The 22,362-nt window shown below is 44.2% G+C and overlaps 1 protein-coding gene across 16 annotated transcripts in view; it reads left to right on the top strand.

Annotated features, from left to right (window-relative positions):
• KALRN (kalirin RhoGEF kinase) overlaps positions 1-22,362 on the top strand; it is a 693,044-nt gene that overhangs the window by 176,763 nt on the left and 493,919 nt on the right. For all 16 annotated transcript variants that reach the window (XR_013414358.1, XM_015130033.3, XM_028844557.2 and 13 more), the window contains exons 2-3: positions 14,476-14,550; positions 21,541-21,655. Coding sequence is in view for 15 of the 16 variants with exons in the window: in XM_015130033.3 (XP_014985519.1) it covers positions 14,476-14,550; positions 21,541-21,655 (190 nt within the window). In the remaining variant the exon portion in view is untranslated. The remainder of the gene's footprint in view (positions 1-14,475; positions 14,551-21,540; positions 21,656-22,362) is intronic.

Below are 22,362 nucleotides of genomic sequence, written 5' to 3'. Positions count from 1 at the left end.
CGAAAATCCCTTTGGCACATAGCGGGTACTTAGAGATTCATTCAACAGATATCCACTGTAATGTTTAGCTTTTTAATCTAAAAACATGTTGATTTTATTTGAATTCTATTTTACTTGAATCTTCTTTTATATCTTGCATTTCAAAGGGATAAACCCTGTTTGCATACATGGAAAATTATACCTAATGAAAAATGGAGTTTCCTTTTACAGCTCATTTGGACTTCAGTTCTTTTAGTCATAAGACAATTTTATCTGTGATGAATGGTAGCCATTTTTTATTTGCCACAGGATCACATTGCAGAGTGAACAGCTGTGTAACACAGTTGTTCTAAACTTTAAATAAGGTTGCTCTTAAAATGCTATTTGACTTGTTATCATAACCACAACCTAATTATTAAACTTTTTGAGTGTATGAATATTTTACAGATATTCTATATATGAAGGATCAGTATACAAAAGAGAGAATTTGCTCTTTTCCAATTATTTCAAGAATAAATAAGAAAAATCTGACATAGAAAAAATTAAAGAAACATTAACAAAATCTGCAATCCAATTTTCAGAGATAACTGCTGTGTACATATATATATGTACATATAGATATGGTTTTTATACACACAGAAACACAGACACTATATGTACAATTGAGATATGGTTGTACATAACTGTTTTATAATCTTTTTCATACTTAACAATATACCAGGAAATTTCCCAAGATATTATATTTGTATAATATTTAATGAATATTTAATGAATACATTGAGTAGATATACCATGGTTTATTTAACCACTTCCCTGAGGTTGAATATTTGAGGTTGTTTCTGATTTTTTGAAATATATGAAGCTATCATAAATCTCTTTACTCCCTAACTTAAAATTATTCTATTCTTAGCATATAGGCTATGTTCTGAGTACACATGCACATTTATCCATGGACAAGACAATCTCATGGCACTCTAGTCATGGCAAGGACTCCTCTTTTCCAGGGAGCTGAAAGAGCAGGGGACCAGATATCCCAGCCTCTTAGAGGTCTGCTAAGATTACTGGGAGAGAATTATGAGTGCTGGGGAGTTGGTGAGGAAATCATTTCAGAGAGCGTGGAACTGAGAATCTAAGCAACCTGGGGACATTTATTCTACGTGTAGCAAGCAGATTTTAGTATCCAACTCACTTGGATTTGTATTCACCACTTTCCTGTGCCTGCACACCTAGCTCTGTGTGTTAAGGGTAACATAACCTCTCTAGCTTTTCTTTCTCTGTGAACTCCCCCTACTTACTATAGCCTGACAACTCAAGTCCAACTAAGAAAAAGACTCACAGGTCAATGACTCTCCCCAGACCTCTCCCCATGGGGCTCTGAAGGCTGCCTACTAGGTAGATGTGGTGGCTTCTTCATCTCAGATGGTGGCCCCGCTATCAGGATGTGTTTTCAGTAGGCATGCTTCTCAGAAATGCCACCTTGACCTGTAGATCTTTATGTAGAACCCAGTCTCATAAGGGCAGGGGGAAGAGGAGTTGGGAAAAGAAGGAACAAGGCCTGCCAGCTGCTGGCAGCTGCTGGCAGCTATGGTCATGGAGATGCCCCTGACCATAGCCCCCTGGCCACAGGAGGAGGCACAAATGCACAATCAGCTGGGCAGCTGGCCTTCCTTCGGGAAAAGCAGGCTTTCTTTTACATCTGGGGCACCTGGGTAAGGGAGCAGGAGTAGTTGTAGTGCTCGCCAAATAGCCCAGATTGGGTAGCAGAGGGAAACAATAAAAATTCAGAGGACGCACACAGATGGGTGTGAGCGGTGTGGCTTACAGGTGTGCAGTGGGAAGTTGAGGAGGCAGTTTTTAGCTGCCATTTTCTGAGTTTACTCCATTCACTTACTCATTCACTTGCTCACTCATTCGTATAATCAGTACTTATTATTGAACATCTACCATGTGTCAGGCCCCATGAAGGAGATATCAAGATGAACAGAGAAAAGTGAGCGTTATGTTTACTTAGTGTCAGGTAGGTGTCTGGTTTTTCAATTTTCCTCCCTTAATCATTATAACAGCCTATGAAGTGTAGGTATTCTTATCTCATGTGAAGAAACAGAGACCCAGAGAGGTTAAGCTGTCCAAGGACACACAGCTAATAAATACTGGAGCTGGGAGTCAGACTTCTGTCCAAAGTCTATGCTTGACTCAGGGCTGTGACCTTCCCCTCAAGACATTCCTGTCCTGGGAGAGCTTGCTGTCTTAAGTAGAAGATAGCACGTTGAGCAAGTAATGGCCAGGTGTGTCATATGGTTCCAGCCTCACTAGGAACACTCCAGAAACCTTATCCTGCCATTATCCAGGCTCCAGCAGATCTTGTTAAACATGTTTGCAAACCCTTTCTGCTGGCTCTAACCTTGACAGTGTCATGAATCGAGAAAGGGCCTGGGGTCAAGTTGTCATCCCTCCAATGGCAGGGGTGTCATCAGTTTGGAAGGCTTACTGGAGATGTACTGCCTTGGTGTCTACAAAACTCATTTTGTGTTCAACTAACCTCAGTTCTTCCAGCTCTTAGTAGCTCCATAATGAGAGAGAACCACCTCTGATAAAGCTTATTCTTACAGCACAGGATCCTTCACACAGCCTTCACCTTCTACCATCTGCCACAGTTTCCATTTATCTTAGCTAAGGAATCAAAATCATTTCATTTTTTCTCTGCCAGCCCAACCATGGTATTGGATTCCAGCTAAACCACGAGTGTCATAAAGTGTGCTGTGAGGGAGGCAGAGCCTAGGTAATAGGATCTAGTGGTTAGAACCCAAGGTAACTTGTAGACTCTCACTGTGACTGCCCTAGGTTAGTGGTTCTCAATGATTTAGGGTGTCATAGATCCCCTTGAAAATCTGTTGACAACTGTACTTAAAGATTGTCTCTCAGAAGAATAGACACGTATGGACAGATATGCAATGGTTTGCATACAGTTTCATGAAGTTCATGGCTTTCCCCCACCACATACATTTTGAGGCAGGGTTTATAGGCCTGCTTCAGTTTGTCAGGTAAAAAGTATAACTTAGTCTGTCCTCTGGTGAGTAGAGTTGAGGATTACCCAGTCTACCCTCCAGAATTCTGGAGAAGGATTTTGGTTTCATGAGATACCTAGATCACCCCTGAGTTCCTGTTTAGCACTTAACATTGTTATGCTTCTTTCTAAAGAAATAGCAGACATCGTGAGTCAAATATTTTCCCAATCATGGCAAATTTTCTAGCTTCTGCTGGGCCCTGGTTATGCTAGGTCCACAGGGGAAGCTTTGTTGTTTGTCTCCAGCAAACATTAACTCATCTCTTTGTTATTATGGATAGGGTCTAGGTCATGGGAAAACCCCATTGTGTCTTAGTTAGTCCTCTCTCTTCTCCTAGACCCACCAGAGACTTGTCACCTGTCCTGTCCAATCTAGGACCTAGGTGATGATCCCATAATCCATTGCCTCTTCTCTTGTTACTGCTTTTTCACATTTTAGAGACTTCCTTAGAGCTAGAGTTTTAGTATCTCTTTTGGATTATCTGAATATTTGTCCCCCATGTGTACCTCTATATTATATTACTTGCATGATATTGAAATTACATGTTGGTTTGTCTGACTCTTTCCTTAAATTAAAAATCCCTTAAGGTCAGGAACTCTATATTGTTTACCTTTGTACCCACAGTGATTGTAACTTTGCCTGACACATATAGGTGCTCAATAAATATTTATTGAGTTGAATTGTATATGTTTGGATATCCAAGGCAATAACTTAAGTAGGGACTCAAAAATTGCTTAAAACTCCAGGAATCTTTCCATGGATAATCCATCAGATATGGTTAGCCAATTTATCTAGATACCTGAACATTGTATCAGGGGACATACAGGGTTCATGCTGTCTCATTTCCATGTGATCTGGGTATGTTTGTGTCTGTGTGTGTGTGTAGGGGTATGTACACAGACCTTTGTTTCTTGGTTACTACAATAATTTGAAAACAATACCAAACAAACCTCTCTTCTGTAATCTCTCTATATGTATATTCCTCCAATGCTTCTTCACATTTCTTATCTCCATGATATATCTTAACGTCTCTTTCATCTCTGCCTCTTTCTCTTTTGGTTGACATATCCCTAAGACAACATGGACAGCAGCCACTCCAAGTAGCGTCACACTAGTTCAGGACCAAGGACAGCGGCATACATGTCCTGGCCATGGGGAGAGGGTGCTTTAGTTTGCTAGTTTGTTCAGTAAAATGACCTTTGGATGTGTCCCTTCTCAGCTGTCAGACCGCACCTGCAGTTCTGCAAACCTGGTTGTTACTTTGGTCCTAGTTGTTCCACGTATGTAGTGGACCGGTGCCCAGTCTGTGCCAGGGTATCCCGGTGACATTGTTCATTGATGGTCATGGTGAGGACACTGGAGCAGGAGTGGCATGGTTGTAGAATCAGAAAGAGTGCAACTGGGAGTGGGGAGAAACTCTGGGCTTGTGTGAGAGGGTCTGTTCGAGGAGCTGCCTGTGAGGGTCCTCTGCCCTAAACTCTGTGGTCAGCCATTGCTACTTTACTGCCGCCCACATGGGGGTTGGAGAGATGGTTGAGGGGAGAGGCATCCCATAGGTGCTGGACAGTTTCATATTTAGATATCTGCCAGAGTGCCTTCCATAATGACAGAGCCCTGAACTGGCTTTTCAAGTCAGCAACTTCATGTTTAACTAGTCTTTATGCTCTGATTAAATTAAGTATTAATATTATTGATGTTTGTGCTGGGGAAAAGGGAGGGGGACTGAGATGAGGGTCCCAAGGAGCAAAGCTTTTCTATGTCTGAACTTGCACAGCACACACCTTCTGCCCCTGGGCACCTTTGTAACTCTCTCCAAATATAATAGCAAATACATAGCTAATGTTCAACAATTGGATCATAGTAATCACTGACAAGCCAATGTTCTGTGTTACTTTGAGGACCATCCAAGAGCAGTGCTTAAAGTAACAAAAAAGACAATAAATCTACCACTATCACCACTGCCTGTGATGTATGAGCACTTCAGATAACCTGGTGAGTTAGAAAACAATCAGTTTCAAAACAAACACAGTGGGTGGATAGAATCACTTCTGAAGTGGCCATTTTCTTGTGTCTACACCATACTCCAGATGTCAACTTTTCTGGGGAGGGAGGGAGGGAGGGAGGGAGGGAGGGAGGGAGGGAGGGAGGAAGAGTGAATAAGCCTGTGTGTATTGCAGCTGAGGTCTCAACTCGAGCTAATATTAAATCTTGTGAAGAATAAACAGAAATGGTTTGCTCATTAGCTGGGCTTAGAGAGGCGTTACCCGTGTGTTTAAAGTGCTAATTATTAGTGATCTTTAATGGAGCTAATGTAGCAATGGAAAGTGTTACAAATTTCCGTTCCTCAAAGGTAGCCCATAAGCCAGGCCTTTATAGCTAATATTGACTTTAGAAAGTTAATATTGAAATTGGCCTCAATTAGAGTTCATGTGAGAGAGAAAGAAAGATGAACATGGAGGTAGAAATAAGCACAAAGAAGCACCATGGGAGGAAGAGACATGGCAGTTACTAAACACTTTTTATGTAGAAGGTGTCGTGACACTTGGGATGTGAAAAACTCTGCCTCTGGGTCACTCATTAAGTGCCAGCTGTGTACCAATCACTAAAGCTATTGAGAGAAGTACTCAGCCTCTGCCCTCAATGAGCTTAGAGTCTAGTGAGGGAGCCAGATGCAGTGGTGAACAATGGCAGAACAGGGAGGTACGTGCCAGTGATATACTGAGGCAGACAAGTGAGTCCAGCCCAGATGGTGATGGAGCAGTTAGGGCAGGCACCCTAAGGAAGCTGTCCAGCTCACTGTAGTGCAGGGCAGAAGATGGTCATTTATGAAAATAAACTTCAAATGCATATCAGAGTTGAGAGAAGGTAGACATTGCTTTTCTCCAGTGTAAAGGCTGCCCAACCTGGTTATAGCCAAGTCCATGGCTGCTGCCTCAGCTTACAGGAGGCCTGGTCAGTTTGCTTAGAAAAGCTCAATGTTTAGCAATTGCCAAAGGAAGAACACATTTTTTCCCCCTTTTTGTGTTGAAATCAAGTTAGCAGAGGCTCCCGGGTGTCCTTTGCTTAGAAATCCCATGGCCAAAGAGGAGAACTCTGCCGACCATCCCTCCTGCACACCTGCCACCTAAGGAGAGGGACGCTCCTTGGTCCATTTGATGTTTGTGGGTGACAGTGATGAAGGACGACTGTGGGGAGTTGGCCCCATTGGGCACAGGTAGATTTTCAGGTTGGGGAGAGGCATGTGGGTCTCCACACTGCTGTGTGTTTGGTTGCTGACATAAAGCTGCCCAGTCTTTCTCTCTCTGCCAGGTTTATTCCTTCCTTTAAGCACACACTTTCTGTCTTGGTGGTAGGTGTTTTTGTTTTGTTTTGTTTTGTTTTGTGAGATGGAGTCTTCCTCTGTCTCCCAGGCTGGAGTGCAGTGGCACGATCTCGGCTCACTGCAACCTCTGCCTCCCAGGTTCACGCAGTTCTCCAGCCTCAGCCTCCTGAGTAGCTAGGATTATGGGCTCACACCAGCACAACTGGCTAATTTTTGTATTTTTAGTAGAGACAGGGTTTCACTATGGCCAGGCTTTTAGTTGGCCAGGCTGGTCTCAAACTCCTGACCTTGCGATCTGCCCACCTGGGCCTCCCAAAGTGCTGGGATTACTGGTGTGAGCCACCACACCCGGCTGGTGGTGTAAGGAGAACTCTAAGGAACATATTTATAGTCACTGGAGGCATTTTTCAACAGTTTCCTTAATAGCTCCTTAGGGTCTATAAAGAGGAGACAGGAACATTCACCTCCATTTCTTTCTCTGTCTCTGTGTGTGTGTGTGTGTGTGTGTGTGTGTGTGTATCTTTCTCTCCAACTCTTTATCTCTTGCTCTTACTCCTTTTCCTTATTGTTTTCTCCCACTCTTGCCACCTCTCTTTTTCTCTTGTGTTAACATAGGAAAGGAGGGGATGAAAGAAGGGAGAATGAAGGGAATGAAGATCTTGCTTCTAATAGGTTCTCTGCTAACTCCAGTTTCACTGACAGTGTCTTCTCCTAAGGGCCTCACCCATCTATTTTCTACACAGAAGAGACCAGGACTTTATGTCTCTTTCCTTTATGATTCAGTTTCACATTGCACTTTCATGGGGTCTCACACAAACTGTCCGCCTGCTACTGTCCCAGCAGATCCCAGGAGGTTACCCACAAACATGCTTCCTGCCTCTCCTGGGAGTTAGGGAGAAGATCAAAAGAGACAAAGTTCCAGTGCCCCTACCCTCTATTCTAAAACTAACTTCAGCAGGGGCCAAGTCCCAACCTCCCCATATCCTCAAAGATAAAGCAGAATGTGACCTGGAGGTTGGGATCAGAGCCTGCTGGGCCAAGCCCTATTCAGGAGCCACAGCCTTCTTCTGGGACCAGCGAGATTCCACCTAACTCTACCCCTTGCTGTAGCACAGACCTGGGTCTTGGAGTCTCCGAAGGCACTTACAGTGGCATCTTTGCCGATGCCTCCCTAGGTGTCCACCCTGTTGGGAGTCAGACCACAGAGCCCACCCTCCTCCATGCACTCCTTTTCATCACCCACTAACTCTGCTTTTCTGTTCAATGAGTAAAATCTCTTCATCCATAACATACAGTTTGTTTGCCCCTCCGTCTCTGCCTTGGCATGTACTGCTTCCCACCATCCCTTGCCTCTTCTGTTATTTACAATCTAGTTTGAATATCATCTTCTCTGTGGAGACTGACCTGATGGATCATCTCAACTTGCCATTCTTTGTCTTCTCTGTGCCTGTGCGTGGTCAGTTTCAGTATTTCTTGACTCTTTTTTGTGACAGGCACTGTGCTGGGTTCTGGGGTAGAATAAGGAATACTACATGTTCCTTACCCTCAAGGCATCATGATCAGTTAATGGGGAGTAAACGAAAACGCATAAATGCCATTCAGGAGTGATGGAGTATCAAGTACAACTGGAGACAGCTCAGCTTGATGGGGAGGCCAGGGAAACTGCACAGAGGAAATGACACATTAGAGACAGATTTAAGAGGTAGGATCAACAGAACCAAGTAGCTGAATCAATATGTGTGATGGAGGAGGGGGGAGTCTAGAGTGCTTCCCAGGTTTCTGTTTGGTTAGCTCCGTGGATGACGGCACCAATAATTAAGATATAGTGGATACAGGATGGTCAGGTTGGGGGAAGGGTGGGAGGATCTTTATCAGAATCTCACAGTCTTCACTGGTTTTTTATGCAGTCTGGTAGCTTCCTGGTGTCAGGGGAGATGGACATTGGGTATTTTATGAGGCTGGAAATTGTCAGAGAGTAGAAATTGGGTTTCCCCTCCAAGGGAGAGAATTGCCTGAGATGGGCACTGTGTTCTCAGATGCAGAACTCCCCAGGTGGGAGCACCCCTCCTTTCTGTTTCTTGTCCAGCATTTCCCCAGTGTTCAGGACTTTGTACCTGTGAGTAGGGGTGCAGTTGGGATAAAGAGGCATAAACGGACTGGCTTCTCTATCCTCCAGGGCTATCTTAGAGATGGCATCTTGGTCTGTAAATATTATCAGTGACAGTATTTATGGTACTGAGAGTAGTTAGAGAAGGTAGGGCTCTGAGGGTAGGAAGGAAGATTTGTGGTGAAATGAAAACATCTGGTACATGAAGGAATGGTTTACGCTACCAAAATTCTGAGCAGTTTGGACAGGTGTTATTCATAAACACTCCTGCCACCAAAAAGTAAGATGTAGTCCAGTCTTAATGCCCTGGAGGGGGAATTCATCTACCTCCCAGATAGCCTTTTTATTCCAGAGCTGAATTTGAATAATAGACAATTATAGGGTAATGGCTGAATCTCTGGAATCTCTGGGCAGTGGAGAGGGGTCTTCCCATGGTAGGGGCTGGAGGGGTGATGAGTAGTGTTAGATGAGATTTTAGAGGTCCTGTTTAGGCCAGGCTGCAGGATGCTTTTCTCCATCTTTTGCCTCTGAGGTGACTCTGGAATGGAAAGACATACTTTAGTGCACAACTTCCCAAAGTATAATGTGCATATGGATCAGCTGGGTTTTTGTGTGTGTGTGGTGGGGGGCATTGGGACAGGGTCTTGTTCTGTCACCCAGGCTGGAGTGCAGTGGCATGATCACAGCTCACTGCAGCCTTGACCCCCCTGGCGCAATCAGTCCTCCCACCTCACCCTCCCAAGTGGCTGGGACTACAGATGTGTGCCACCATGACTGGCTAATTTTTGTTGTATTTTTTTTATATAGATAGGGTTTTGTCATGTTGCCCGTGCTGGTCTCAAACTCCTGGGCTCAAGTTGTCTGCCTGCCTTAGCCTCCCAAAGTGCTGGTATTATAGACATGAGCTACCATGCCTGGCCTCACCTGGGTTTCTTGTTAAAATGTAGGCTCTGACTCTGTAAGTCTGGGGTGGAACTTGAGATTTTGCATTTCCAGCAAGGTTCTAGGTATATGTGATGCTTATTACCTTGAGTTGCAAGGTTTTAGGACTCATCTTTAAGAAGCTCTTTTAAAAAAAATTTTTTTTTGAGTCTCCTTGCATTTTGTACAGGTGATATCCTGTCTCTGATAACAGTTTAATTGTCCTATTTGGAAACCTGTTTGTCTCCGCTTGGAAGCCCCTGGAGAGCAGGATCCATTTCTTATTTGTCTTACTATCACCAAAGCCTGACATATGGCCTGGCACATAGTGCTCAATATAGAATTAATGAAACAATGACCTTAGGAATAGGAAAATTTCAAAATTACAACCAAACTAAGGTCCAGCCAAATGAGCTCCTGTACCTCTCAATTGTAAGCCAGATCTCTTTTATGCAGCCTCTTGTCCAGTGACTCAGTGCCATTTTGAGTAAGGCTCCCATGCTGGACACCACAGGGTGAAGCAGAAAGAGAAGGCAGAAACCTGAGCATAGGGAAGTGTGCAGAAACAGGGCTCAGGCCCACTTGAAGCAATGTTAGAACACTTACATAGTAACTTCTAAATAGGTGCACATTAAAGGGGTGTGTCTGAGAACCAAAAGGAAACAAAGAGCAATCCATGTATACTCTGGCAGCTTGAACCTCCAAATGCTCTATAAACACCCACTCTGTCGTTTGCTTCTTCACTTGTTGAAATAAGGATTGCTTTCTGAAGGAGGTTAGTATGGAACACAGGTGCCCTGGGGAATATACTGCTACTCTACACCCACAAAACCACAGACAGGGCTGGTGGCTCAAGGGCCAGTTTTACCATTGCCATTAAGGTCACACAGAGGCTGGGAGCCAGAGTGAGGGTGTTTGGCATTTTCTAACGTGGGAAATGATGACTAGAAGCAATGTAAGCATAACACATTTGGAGCAAGGAGAAGCAAAAGTGGGGCTTGGAGAAGACCCATGCGGGAGGATCCTGGGGAGATGGCAGGGATAATTTGTACTTCCTTAATAGATGTGGAGCATTTCAACTTTGCTAATTAACGGAACAGCAGGCTTGTAATTCTGACAACAGCAGGACACAAATGGGGTGGGATTAGCACTGAATGCCGGTGAAGCATGCCTTTGTCCTTAAGAAGAAGCACAACACCCACGACCCACAACCCGTCTTGGGTCAGGTCCATGAAGTTACTACCCCTGATTTTGTTTTTTGTTTTTTCCTGCAGCAACTCCAAGGGCTTAGGGTTTTTTAAATGTCTTCTCAGGCCTTCTTTAGAGGTAGCAAGCCTGTTTCAACTGGCTTTTTTTTTTTAAAAGGTGGAAACAGGTCTATGATTGGTCTAGAGCAGGAGTGTCCAGTCTTTTGGCTTCCCTGGGCCACATTGGAAGAAAAAGAATTGTCTTGGACCACACAGAAAATACACTAATACTAATGACAGCTGAAAAGCTAAAAAAAAAAATTGCAAAAAAATCTCATAATGTTTTAAGAAAGTTTACAAATTTGTGTTGGACTGCGTTCAAAGCTGCCCTGGGCTGCATGAGGCCTGCGGACCACAGGTTGCACAAGCTTGATCTAGAGTTTATTTTCTAATAGTTCTATCACATATACTTTATACCAGAAATGGCAATGATAATGTAAGCTTACTTCCTTCAAGAGGTTAAGCCTCATGGAAATTCTTCCATCACTCTTCTCCCATTTTGGCATTTTGGGCTACCTGCAAAATGGGGTGATCTGCCCCTGAACATCTATAAACTGATTCTGGGGGAAAAATTGGCCATGAAGCCAGTGAAATGTTTTATCTTCCCAAGGTGGAATGAATCTTGTTAGGGAATTTATTCCCAGTACTTCCTTTTAAAGCATATTGATCTGATAACCTGAGGATCTTAAAGGCCAACAAATATGAAGAGAAGGTTTAGAAAGTCTCAGAGTATTAGAGCTGAGTAGTACCCTGGAGGGCATCTACTCAGATAGCCAGTGCTTGGTGTGACAGATGAAGTCATTGACCTTGTGTAAGTCATTTTAGGAAGGGTCAGCGTTTCATTCATTCATTTATTCTTTCATCAAATATTTATTGAACATTTACCATGAGTCTACCAAGACATGTACCGGATAGTGAAAACATGTTGCTATTTCATTGGTCCTGTTTGAATTAGCATTCAGTGAACTTCTCCTTTATTATATATTCCAACAGCTGGTTTCACAAGGGCCCTGGGGGAATTGATATGCTACATAGGATCTTTAGCCAGTGCAAATAGGTTTTATATGCAAGGTCACCAATTTCTGAGCTGCTGGGCTAATTAGCTCTACTTGGCTTTACATAATACATATATTGTTGAAAAGTTATGTGTAATTTAATTTTTGGCAAATGAAAAACTAATTCAAATCACTAGGGGAACTTTTATTTGAAGAGACTCTGGAGCAAATCCTTTTATCATGTGAAAATTTTAGTTGTAATTGGAAATGATTGTCCCCTAGTTTGGATTTTGTAAATCTGGACACTTTAGGTTTTCTTATGGTGGACACACAACCAGGCACAGCAGTGGCCTCTACAGGGTCGGGGAGGACCCTGGCCTGGGAAGTAGAAGCCCTAGGAATCCTAGAACAGCCCAACCCGAGGCACTGATATTTGCTGGAGCCCATGACTGCAAGCTGCATGGACAAACTGCACACCTTCTCTCCGGTCCTGGGCCCTGGTGGGGAGAAGGAAGAGGTGGGGCACAATGAGTGGGTGTGATGGGTGAGACTTGGAGCTTCCTCTTCCTCTCCAAGGGTGGGAGTAGAGAGGAGATAGGATGGGGAACCTTTTGCTTCCATTATAGCAAATTTGAAACCCTTTCTTAAGGTCTTAGGGCTATTTAGAATTAGGACCCTCTTGTGTACTGCAACACAGTAGGGGACAAGAGGGAGGACAGAAGAAAAAAATAGGACAAGAGTTTAGGAGAAAAGAGAGTTATGTGGATTCTTTTTATATAGTAAATCTCATTAGTTTGGGTCTTGCTATTTTTGAACTTGTAAATAATCTGAAAGTAGATAAGACTGAAATTTAACTTTTATATTACATTTTTTTCTATAGAAATTAGTAGAGTGCATGGTTACATAGAGGAAAGTGTTTTAAAATTAATGTATAGAAAGATATATTTCACAAAGGAAAATCATGTATTTTGATATAGAAGCATCATTTTTCACAAACAAGTCATGTATTAAAGATCCTTGTCTAACAGATAAAGCCTAATAGATTGCCAAGGAAGCTAAATGTCTCCTCGTTGCATAAGGATAAAAAAATACTTCATGTATCTGTTTGTAAATTCTATAACAATTTATATTGATCCTAATTAACCTCTATTAGTGAAATTTAATTGTTTTTCTGTGGAGAAGATAAAATTAGAGCATAAATATCTGTAGCAACTAAGGATAGAAAGTTCAAAATAATGCTTATAGGCTTTGAAGTTCAAGTATTCTTTTTTATGGTGTTACTTTGTTTTCCTATTGTTCAAGGTCTTCTCAAAGTGAGCCTTGTAGCTAGTTCTCTGTCAGCTAGTAAAGAGAAACAACTGATGAATAAAAGACTTGCAGTCTTCATTTGGTGCAAAATGAAAGAGAAAAAATAGGCAAAATGGTCAGAGACACTTAGGAAATTTGCTTTAGGTTTAGGGTATGACCTCTGATCATAGACGCTGGCATTCTGAGGACATATCTCTCTTCCTCCTTGATTGAGTGTGCAGTTGGCCCACTTCACTTCCCTAGGCCAGTGATCTTATGCCTGGCTTGGAATTTTACTGCCAAAATTCCCAGGTGGGTTTCTTGAAACAGTCAATGTTTAGAGATTGAAGGATTGAGTGGGATTGTCCTGCCCAGCATGTTGCTTTCCTCTGTAAATTGTCAAATTTGGACCCCAAGGGTATAAGCCAAGTGGAGAAAGGCACCCGAGGGGGCATCCATGGTATCTGGTTCTGCTCCCTGAGCTGACTTACAACCGCTCACCTTCTGGGGTCTATCTGTGTCATATCCCTAATGGTGACACATAACAGAGACCCAGTTAGAGCTCGAATTGCTGTAAGCGTGGGTGGCTCTCCCTGAGAGTCCCTGTGGGGTTCTTAGGTTAAATGATAGGGGTGCAGTGGGCTAGCCTGGGGTTTGTGGATGTGGAAGCTGGGTCCTGACTTCCCACACATCCCACACTGGGCTGGATTGTCCTTTGCCTCCTGAGGCTACTGTTCCTCCAGGCACATCTTTAGTTTCCTTTCTTTGGGAGCCCCGAGCTTCTGCCTCCAGCCCCCAAAACAGGAACTCAACTGGAACGTAAAAGGACTTTCTAAATGGGAAGCAAGATTTAGAAAGAGAACAAGTTAAACAAGGTAGTGCATTTCCTTCCCAGGAGATTTGTGTCTCCCCATCTCCTGTCTATCGTGGACTGATGATGATGACATTGAGGGGGGGAGGAAGAGGTGGGGAGAGGAATATTGTCATCAACTTTGCTTCCTTCTGTAGGAGTTTTGTGGTTTACTTTCCTTGTTTGTAAAATAAAGACTAATAGTTGTTGTGCCAGAGGAAAGGCAAAAAGGACTTTGTAAATCTTTATTTAGGACTTTGTAATCCATCTTGATATCAGTTAACTAATTCAACAGATATTTCCTGGGTGCTGAGTATGTTCAAGACACTGTGCTAGGCACTAGAGGTACAAACATGATTTTGTAAAAGTCCTCCATCTTCAACTTGCTCAACAGCAACAGGGCTGGTTTTTTTTTTTTGCCCCCAGGGTATGGAGGTTTGTCCACGTGAGGAGGGTGATTTGGATTGTCCTCTGCTTGAGAAGGACGGGGGGGTTGTAGCCCTGGTCACCCCTGTAGCTGGCATCGTGTGGAAGTATCCCTTCTGTTGTGGACCCTCTCCTGGTCCATCGGGCTGGGCTGTAGGACCTGGACAAGGCAGGACTTGCCGACTGATGATGGGATTGGGAGACTGAGGATGGGACCCTGCGATTCAGCCAGCTGGCTCCTCTCACCCTGATTCCTTCTGGTTTGTTTTCCCACAGGGTCTTTTCGGAATGATGGTTTGAAAGCTTCTGATGTCCTTCCTATCCTAAAGGAAAAAGTGGCCTTCGTGTCTGGTGAGTATTTGTGGGACTTTCCTTTGTAAAGGACCTAGAGAAGAAGTGTGTGCGCACATGTGTTCAGATTCACTTGTGTGTTAGTGGGGGAGAAGTAGGGGAGGCGAAGTTATGCTTGGGGCAGCTGCTTCCTTTCTGCTGAGGCAGACGGAGAGAGAAAGGAGGGCTCTGGCCCCAGCTGGGCATTCTAAAGGACACCCAGAACCAAAGGGGCATTCCCCGAGCTTCCCATCCAACCTCAGTCCCCTGGCCTGGCCCTGTGAGAGTTGCTTCAACTGGAGAATCTGGGCACTTGGCACATTCCCTGAGGTTTTATTTCAGTTCATTTCTGCATGGATCAGGGACAGGAGATTTTTAAAGGAGTTTTTGTTTCCTCCTTTTCTTTCTTTCCTGGCAAAGGGAACTCAAGTGAGGGTTCGTGTTTATATGTTTAGTTTTTGTTTTTTTCTGAATAATGACTTCCAAATATTTATATGACTTCTCTCTCCTATACATCTTGTGCACAAAGACCTCTTAATGTCTCACTCTGGGGTCAGCAATCTGTAGCTGGTGGGCCATCCACCAGTTTTTATAAATAAAGTTTTATTGGTACACAGCAATGTATATTTGTTTATGGAGTGTATTAGTTTTCCATTGATGGTGCAACAAATTTCCATAAGCTTGGTGGCTTAGAACAATAGAAACTTATTATTGCACAGTTCTGGAAGCCAGAAATCAATTTCATGGGGCTGAAATCTAGGGGTCAGCAGGGCTGTGCTTCCAGAGGTTCTAAGAGAAAATTGGTTCCTTTCCACTCCCAGCTTCCAATGGCTGCTGACATTCCTTGGCTTGTGGCTGCATCATTCCCATCTCTAACTCCAGGGTCAAATTGCCTTCTCCTCTTGCATCTGTGTCAAATCTTTCTCTGCCTCTCTCTTTTAAGGATACCTGTGACTACATTTAGAGTCCACCTAGATAATCTAGAATAATCGCCCTATCTCAAGATGGTTAACTTAATCATATTTGCAAAGTCTTTGCCATGATGTATTTGTGGACTATTATTCAACCTACTATAGATAGTGTTAATGGCTGCCTTCTCATTACAACAACAGAGTTGAGTAGCTATTGCAGAGACCATTTGGCCCATTAGCCTGAAATATTTAATATCTGACCCTTCAAGAAAAAGTCTGGTGACCCCTGATATAATTGAAGCCAAAGACTGGCCAGAGCCCCTAAGGCAGTCATTCTCAAACAATAAGGTATGCCACAATCACTCTGGGTGCCTGTTCCAGGGCTCCACTCTAGGCCTCCTGGATCAGAATTTCTGGTAGGGTCTGAGGCAGGGGCTGGGGTAGACAATGTTAGTAGCCGAAGATCATATTTTGAGAAACATGCCATGTGCTTATACCTCATGGACCAAAGCTTTATTTCTGGGTGATTTTGGTGATCTACAAGAAGTAGCAGTGCAGTCACAGAGCAAGAGCTATTCCAGTCCTGTAGAGCACAGGTTCATGCCACAGGCACTGTTGGTTTGGCTGTTGGGCGACAGACAAAACAGAGAGAAGAGGAGGTGGGAAGGGGATAAAGGAAAGGGGAAGTTAAGCAGCAGTTGTCTCCCACCTCATCGGAGAAAGGGCGAGAGCCTGATGATTCAGAGTGTAGGTGTGAGAGGTGAGGGCAGGCATGCAATGGGAGTGTGCAGAAGACTTTATAATGACTAAGTGCATTCTATATTATTGTAATTATTGTTAGCAGTAGTAGCAATAGTAATTTATTATTGTCATTGCTGTTAGACGAGAGTGACCTGGCAGCTGCCTCTTCCCATTAGGGACTAGTATATCTTATAAGGTAATGAGCCCCCTGCCACTGAAGATGTTGAAGTACAGGCAGAACAACTCCTTGGCAGGATTATGCAGCAGTGATTTGGGTACGGGGAGAGGCATAGGTGAGCAACCTTTAAAACCTTTAGAAACTTGGATTCCATTTACTTGCTAAGCATATGGGAAGACCTTGTGCAGAAATCCTAGAGGCCATTGAGCAGTGCCAGGCCTCTGATTTCTGCTGATCCCCATAGCCTGGGCTCCCAAGGATGTGGTCCACAGCCCTCTGGGAGCCCAATCTTATCGTTTCTTCCTTCTTTTTATAGTCCTTAGTTAACCTGATGTTCTTCCTGTCCCCTGGATATCCTGCCAATCCTTCCATTTCTCTTGTGCCTGACACTTCTTTCCCTCTGCAGTGCCTTCTCCATGCCTTCTGCCAGTTTGAGCCTCTCCTCTCCTTCCAGAGTCAGTTCCTACTTTGCCTCCTCCAGGAGACCTTCCTGGATCTAATGTATTCCTCTGAGCATCATCCTATTCCACATCAGTTTGGGGCATATGCATGCACAGTACACTCTGACGTGGAGACCCTTGCTTGATGTTCATGGTTTATTTTTTCCCAAGTAAATTCAGTCAGAGCCCTGGGCGGAGCCCCAGAAAAAACCTTCTCAGGTGGTAGGGGCTAGTCCTAATGGAGCTCATAGAAGCAATGTGGCCAGGAAGGCAGTCAGGAATGAGGCAGGTAGAAAATTCCCTGAGCAGGACGAAGGGGGCTGGGAGCATAGCTCTCCCCCATTTGCCAATGTAAGCCGAACAGCCTGGGTTCAGCCTTATTCAACTGCACCTGCACTTGTGGTGCCAGAAACTTCTGGGCTTAGGGAACATTGCCCTTCCATGTCTGGGAAGGACACTGAATATACTGGGAAGATAATGACTGGCTGCATCTAAAAAAACAAAAACAAACGCCAAAACAAAAAAAAACAAAACAAAAACAAAACCCAACCAACCAACTCTTACATCCTGAGCTTTTAAAACATAAAAGATAAAACACAAAAATAAAACAAAATAAAGAAACCTATAATTAAATAATGCAGTTTAACAGTTGGATTTCTTTCTGAGAAGAAGAAAGCACTGCAAGGAAGGTGGTGAGTAGAGAAACAGGCTGTTTGTTAATTGAGCCTGCCCTCCCCTGCTAGTACCCAGCCTTGGCCAGGCGAAAAGAAAACCATGCTGCCATGGGAACGTACATTGGGAATAATCCAGGGCAGCCCAGAAGCTTCTGCATATGAGCGTGTGCATGTCTGTGTGACAGGATTTGGGGCTGTCCCTCAGTGAGCCTCCATTGTTCCAGCACTGCCCCATTCTGCTCTGTCATTCACAGCTCACAAGTTCCCCTTGGCCCTCTCTGATATCCTTTGTACTACTTATAAGTCACAGCACCCATTGTCCCTTTTATCCAGCCTTCCCATATAGGGTCTGTTTCACCCTATTGTCTTCATGTGCATACACGCCCACCTTTTGGCCACCTCCTCATGATTCCTCTCTGCCTCCTTATCTCCCACCAATGTGGTTGTCCTCATTGGTTTCCACCGTTCCCAGGGAAACCTTATGTTGCTGTGGCACAATCTTTTGTACCCTGGACCTGCATCTCTCAAAGTGTTTTCCAAGAACAGTTCCACAGGATGATCCTCTACAAAGAAAATGGGGTTCTATTCTCAAAGAAGTTTGGGAAATGCTGGACATCGTAGCTCTCCTTCTTGGAGAATTACAATGTCCACTAAAGTACATTAACATTTTAAGGCTCTGGAAAGTCCTGCAGTAAAGAACTTTCTTTTTTTTTTTTTAATCTGGCATTTTCCAAACCATAGAATAACCTCGTTCCCTAAAAATTTATGTGTCTGTGATGTATATTCATTAACATCTTGCAGGTCTATTGTTATATTGACTTTATCGGGGGTCCTTATACTTCATCTCTGCTTATTGTCCTCTGTAATTTCAGCATCTATGTCAATTATTGATCAAATCCTAGAGCTTCATTGCTGCTCAGCCTCGTTGGTACCAAAGTCCTCCACCTACCTACCGTGATTATGCACGTCCAAGATCTTGACCCTTGATATGTCTATCTGTGGTTTTAGTCCCTTATTTTGACCCTTTCTGATATCCTCTTGTCATATGGGAGAGGATGGATATGAGAGGAACAAAATCAACACCTTTCCCTCTTTTCTGGGATGTCATCATCCAACAGGACATCTCCCACCCTCGCTGGGCATACCCCATTTATATGGTGCATTAGCTCCATTCTGCCTTCACTCAGCTTGGAGCCTGGCACAGATACTGTAGCCAAAGCTTTCAACAGAGCTTTCGCTGTGCCCTAGTACCCTGTCAGCAACCCTGAAGCTCATGTCCTACCCAGTCCTACTGTCATTCTTGAGAGAAGATCTCCAGTGATGGTTTCATTTTCCTCTCCTCAGTACCCAAAGCCTACCCTGACCCTGGACTGATTCTTGTCTACTGTTCTACCCAAAGAACCATGTCCCTCAGGCAGACTGAACTCCTCCCTCTCCACCAAAGAACCATGTCCCTCGCGCAGGCTGAACTCCTCCCTCTCCACCACCTATCTCCATTTCCTCCTCCAAAGAACCGTGTCCCTGGGGCAGGCTGGACTCTTCCCTCTCCACCACCTATCTCCATTTTCTCCTCCAAAGAACCATGTCCCTCAGGCAGACTGAACTCCTCCCTCTCCACCACCTATCTCCATTTCCTCCTCCAAAGAACCGTGTCCCTCAGACAGGCTGAACTCCTCCCTCTCCACCACCTATCTCCATTTCCTCCTCTCTCAGAGTTCAACAGCCTGCCTCAAAGAGGGGGACAGCCCTGTCTGCTGTGGACTGGACCCTCCCCTTGTGCCTTCCCTGGGGCCTTGCTCCATTGTTGTCCCTACCCTTCCCAGCATAAAGATTCTCTTCCTCTAGGCTCATTCCTCTCCTTTTTTTCTATAATCTTCAAAGGTCTCTTTCTTTCTGAACACCACATGGCTTGATCCTGCTGCCTCCTCTTGACTCCTGATCTACACTTCTGGATGTGGGGAATTAGAATTCCCCAGGCTTTCTCTTCTCACCCCTCCTTCCTTGCCATCTGAACCCTCCAATCTTCCTATTCACTATTTATGATACGATTTTAAAGCTTATTCATTAATGGACACTATGCTTAGGAAGTGGAACCAAGTTTCTCAGGAGTGTCAGACAGGAAAAAAAAAAAGCAGAAACTTGGTTCTGTTTCCTAAGCATAGTGTCCATTAGTGAATGCGCTTTGAAATCATATAGTAAATAGTGAATAGGAAGTTTGGAAAGTGGAGGAAAGAAAAAGTGACTATCTTCCAGCCATCTAAAAACCTCCCCAGCCATGATCCTGAATCTCATGTCTCCAAGGCCAGCCCTGGCTCCAGTTTGGGAGGGACAGTATCAGCCAGCCCTCCAAGCCACCCTTTGCCAGTCAGAGCTGTGGTTCCTTATGGTTCCAAGACTCTACTTGTAAAATGCCCAAGGAAGGTCAGGAAAAAACCAACAGCTATGGTAAAACAAGCAAACAAACCAACTGCCAGAGTGAAAATGCTTGGGGTGAGGTCAAGGATAGAGGAGAAGGTTGAGAGTGTTGGAGTACCTCCCAGCTTTTGGAAAACCTTCTATTTAATTTTTTCGCTTCCTTTCCTCATGTGGAAGGCAATGGAGAGATGGGGACCATTTCCAAGGCAGATGAGACAAGGGTGGTTATCACTTCAAAGAACCAGGGCTAGTGGTATGAAATGTCCAACTTTGAGTTAATCTGTATGAATCTTCCCTGAGTTGGGGTGCTGGGCAGTGGTGGTGGTGCAGAAACACTTTTTCATCAGGGCTGGATCTCACAGTGGCCTTGATCTTGTGTAATCCTTTTCTCTCTGCAGCCTCCTTACTTCCTCCTCAAGGGTATTCTGGATTGATTTTTTGTCAAGCGTCCCCTCTATCTGTGTGCCTTCTGGACTCCTTAACCAGAAGGAAACCTTATTCATGAACTCACACTTGGGCGGGATCCCTGGGAGACTCTGCCCTCTGGGTAAGAGATCCTGTTTTCCAGTATTGGTGAGGTTTGCACCTCTCCACTCTCTTTCATTAGATCCCTTTGTGGTCCTACTCTGGGGTCTATCTGGTGGCCACCTGAGATGTGGTGTGAGGAGTCTGTGATCATGACACAGTGGTTTTTTTTGTGTAATGGCCAGTGCCCTGTAAGGTCATAGTTACCCTTAGCTTTTTTCCTATCTAACGCCCCTGAGAAACTTGGTTCCACTTCCTAAGCATAGTGTCCATTAATGAATACATTTTAAAATCATATAATAAATAGTGAATAGGGTATTTGGAAAGTAGAGGAACGAAAAAGCAATGATCCAAAATCCTGGCCTTCTAATAGCAACACCAATTGTCATTTTGGTATACTCCTTCCAGTTATTTTAAATGTGATGTTTAGAAAACACTTGTAATCTTAGTATGTACATATGCATTTGCAGTGATTAAGACCTTGAGCATTCTGATTTCTGATAAGATTCATGTGCTCCTCTAGCAGGAGTGACAGGTGGCACCTCAGGCAGACAGGCAGGGGTGGTTTTTTGGCTGTGTAGAAAATACTTAATGTTTTTTCTATGAATCTAAGAACCTTCCAGTAATGCTATCCTGGGATGGATGCTTTGAGGTCTGCTTACCATAGTAGTCAGCTAATGACAAGCACTCCCACCTCACAGAGGTCTATAAAGAGAAGTAAATTAGAGGTTAAATTTCCAAAGAACATAGCACTTTCCACCAGCTTGTTTTCTCAGTAAGAACAGTTATCACCACTTCATATCATCTCACATTTGTTGAGAGCTTTACTTTTCCAAGTGCATCCCCATGTGCCAACTCATCAGTTCTTGCAACAACCCTGTAATGTGCACAGTACTGTTTTCATCTGCCTTCTACAGATGAGGCACCGGGGAAGCCAAAAGACTTGCCCACAGTCATACGTGCTACCTGCATCTCGACCCCCTGGCCTTGTCCTGAACAGTGACCAGATTTCTCTGGATCCCCTATTTCTGTCTGATCACCCAGCACTCAGACAGATTTCTTTTTCCTCTGTGGCTTTCCTTTCTGACTGGTTTTCTTAAATACTCTTCCCTTCCTCCTCCTTGCAGGGGGTCGTGATAAGCGAGGCGGACCCATCCTGACCTTCCCTGCTCGCAGCAATCATGACAGAATAAGACAGGAAGACCTGCGGAAACTAGTGACGTATTTGGCCAGCGTGCCAAGGTAAGGGGAAGGGGAATGGCCTGCAGGGGAGCGGGAGGGAAGCTGGGCTGATGCCAGTTTTGGAAGGAGCCTCCATCTCTGCCAGGGACCCTAGTGGTTTCTGCCCTTCCAGTGGATTCTAACTGTTCCTGGAACACCATTGTCCATTGTCTGTCTCATTCCCATTGTTACTGCTGGGATTCATGTGAATGGGGTGGGAGCTGGAAGTGGCAACTCTGGACACTCAATTCTGTATCACTCAGCTAGAGGAGGCACTCAACTTGATTTAGGTCATGCATTTTCAGTGGCAGTGGTACTGCCCCCAAAGAGAGTGAAAATTGGTTGTTGGGGATAGCAAAATATTTATTTCCATGTATTAAACACAGGTATATATACTCTACCAATGTACAGTATATGTGTGGTATTAAATTTTCACTGGGTAGGGTGATTAGGGGAAAAAGATCTAAAAAGGCTTCTTCAGGTCCTAGGATGATCATTTTAAAAAGTATGAGAAACACTGGTCTAGATAGCACTGGCCACAAGGTGGGTGTGGGAGACATGCCAAGGACATAGTTTATGTGTTTTGAGAAGGGAGAGACGAGACCTTCACTTGATCAGAGAACCACAAGATGTGAGAGTTGGGAGAGCCCTGAGGAGCAATCTAGGCAGATACGTGTCATGTCCTGCTTAGGGAAAGGGGCTGGCAGAGGATGTGTGTGGCTCACAAG

Source organism: Macaca mulatta, chromosome 2 (genome assembly GCF_049350105.2).
Source record: "Macaca mulatta isolate MMU2019108-1 chromosome 2, T2T-MMU8v2.0, whole genome shotgun sequence".
In the NCBI taxonomy this organism is placed as follows: Eukaryota; Metazoa; Chordata; class Mammalia; order Primates; family Cercopithecidae; genus Macaca; species Macaca mulatta.
The sequence above is the reverse complement of the archived record's forward strand: the minus strand, read 5'-3'. Positions and strand labels throughout refer to the sequence as shown.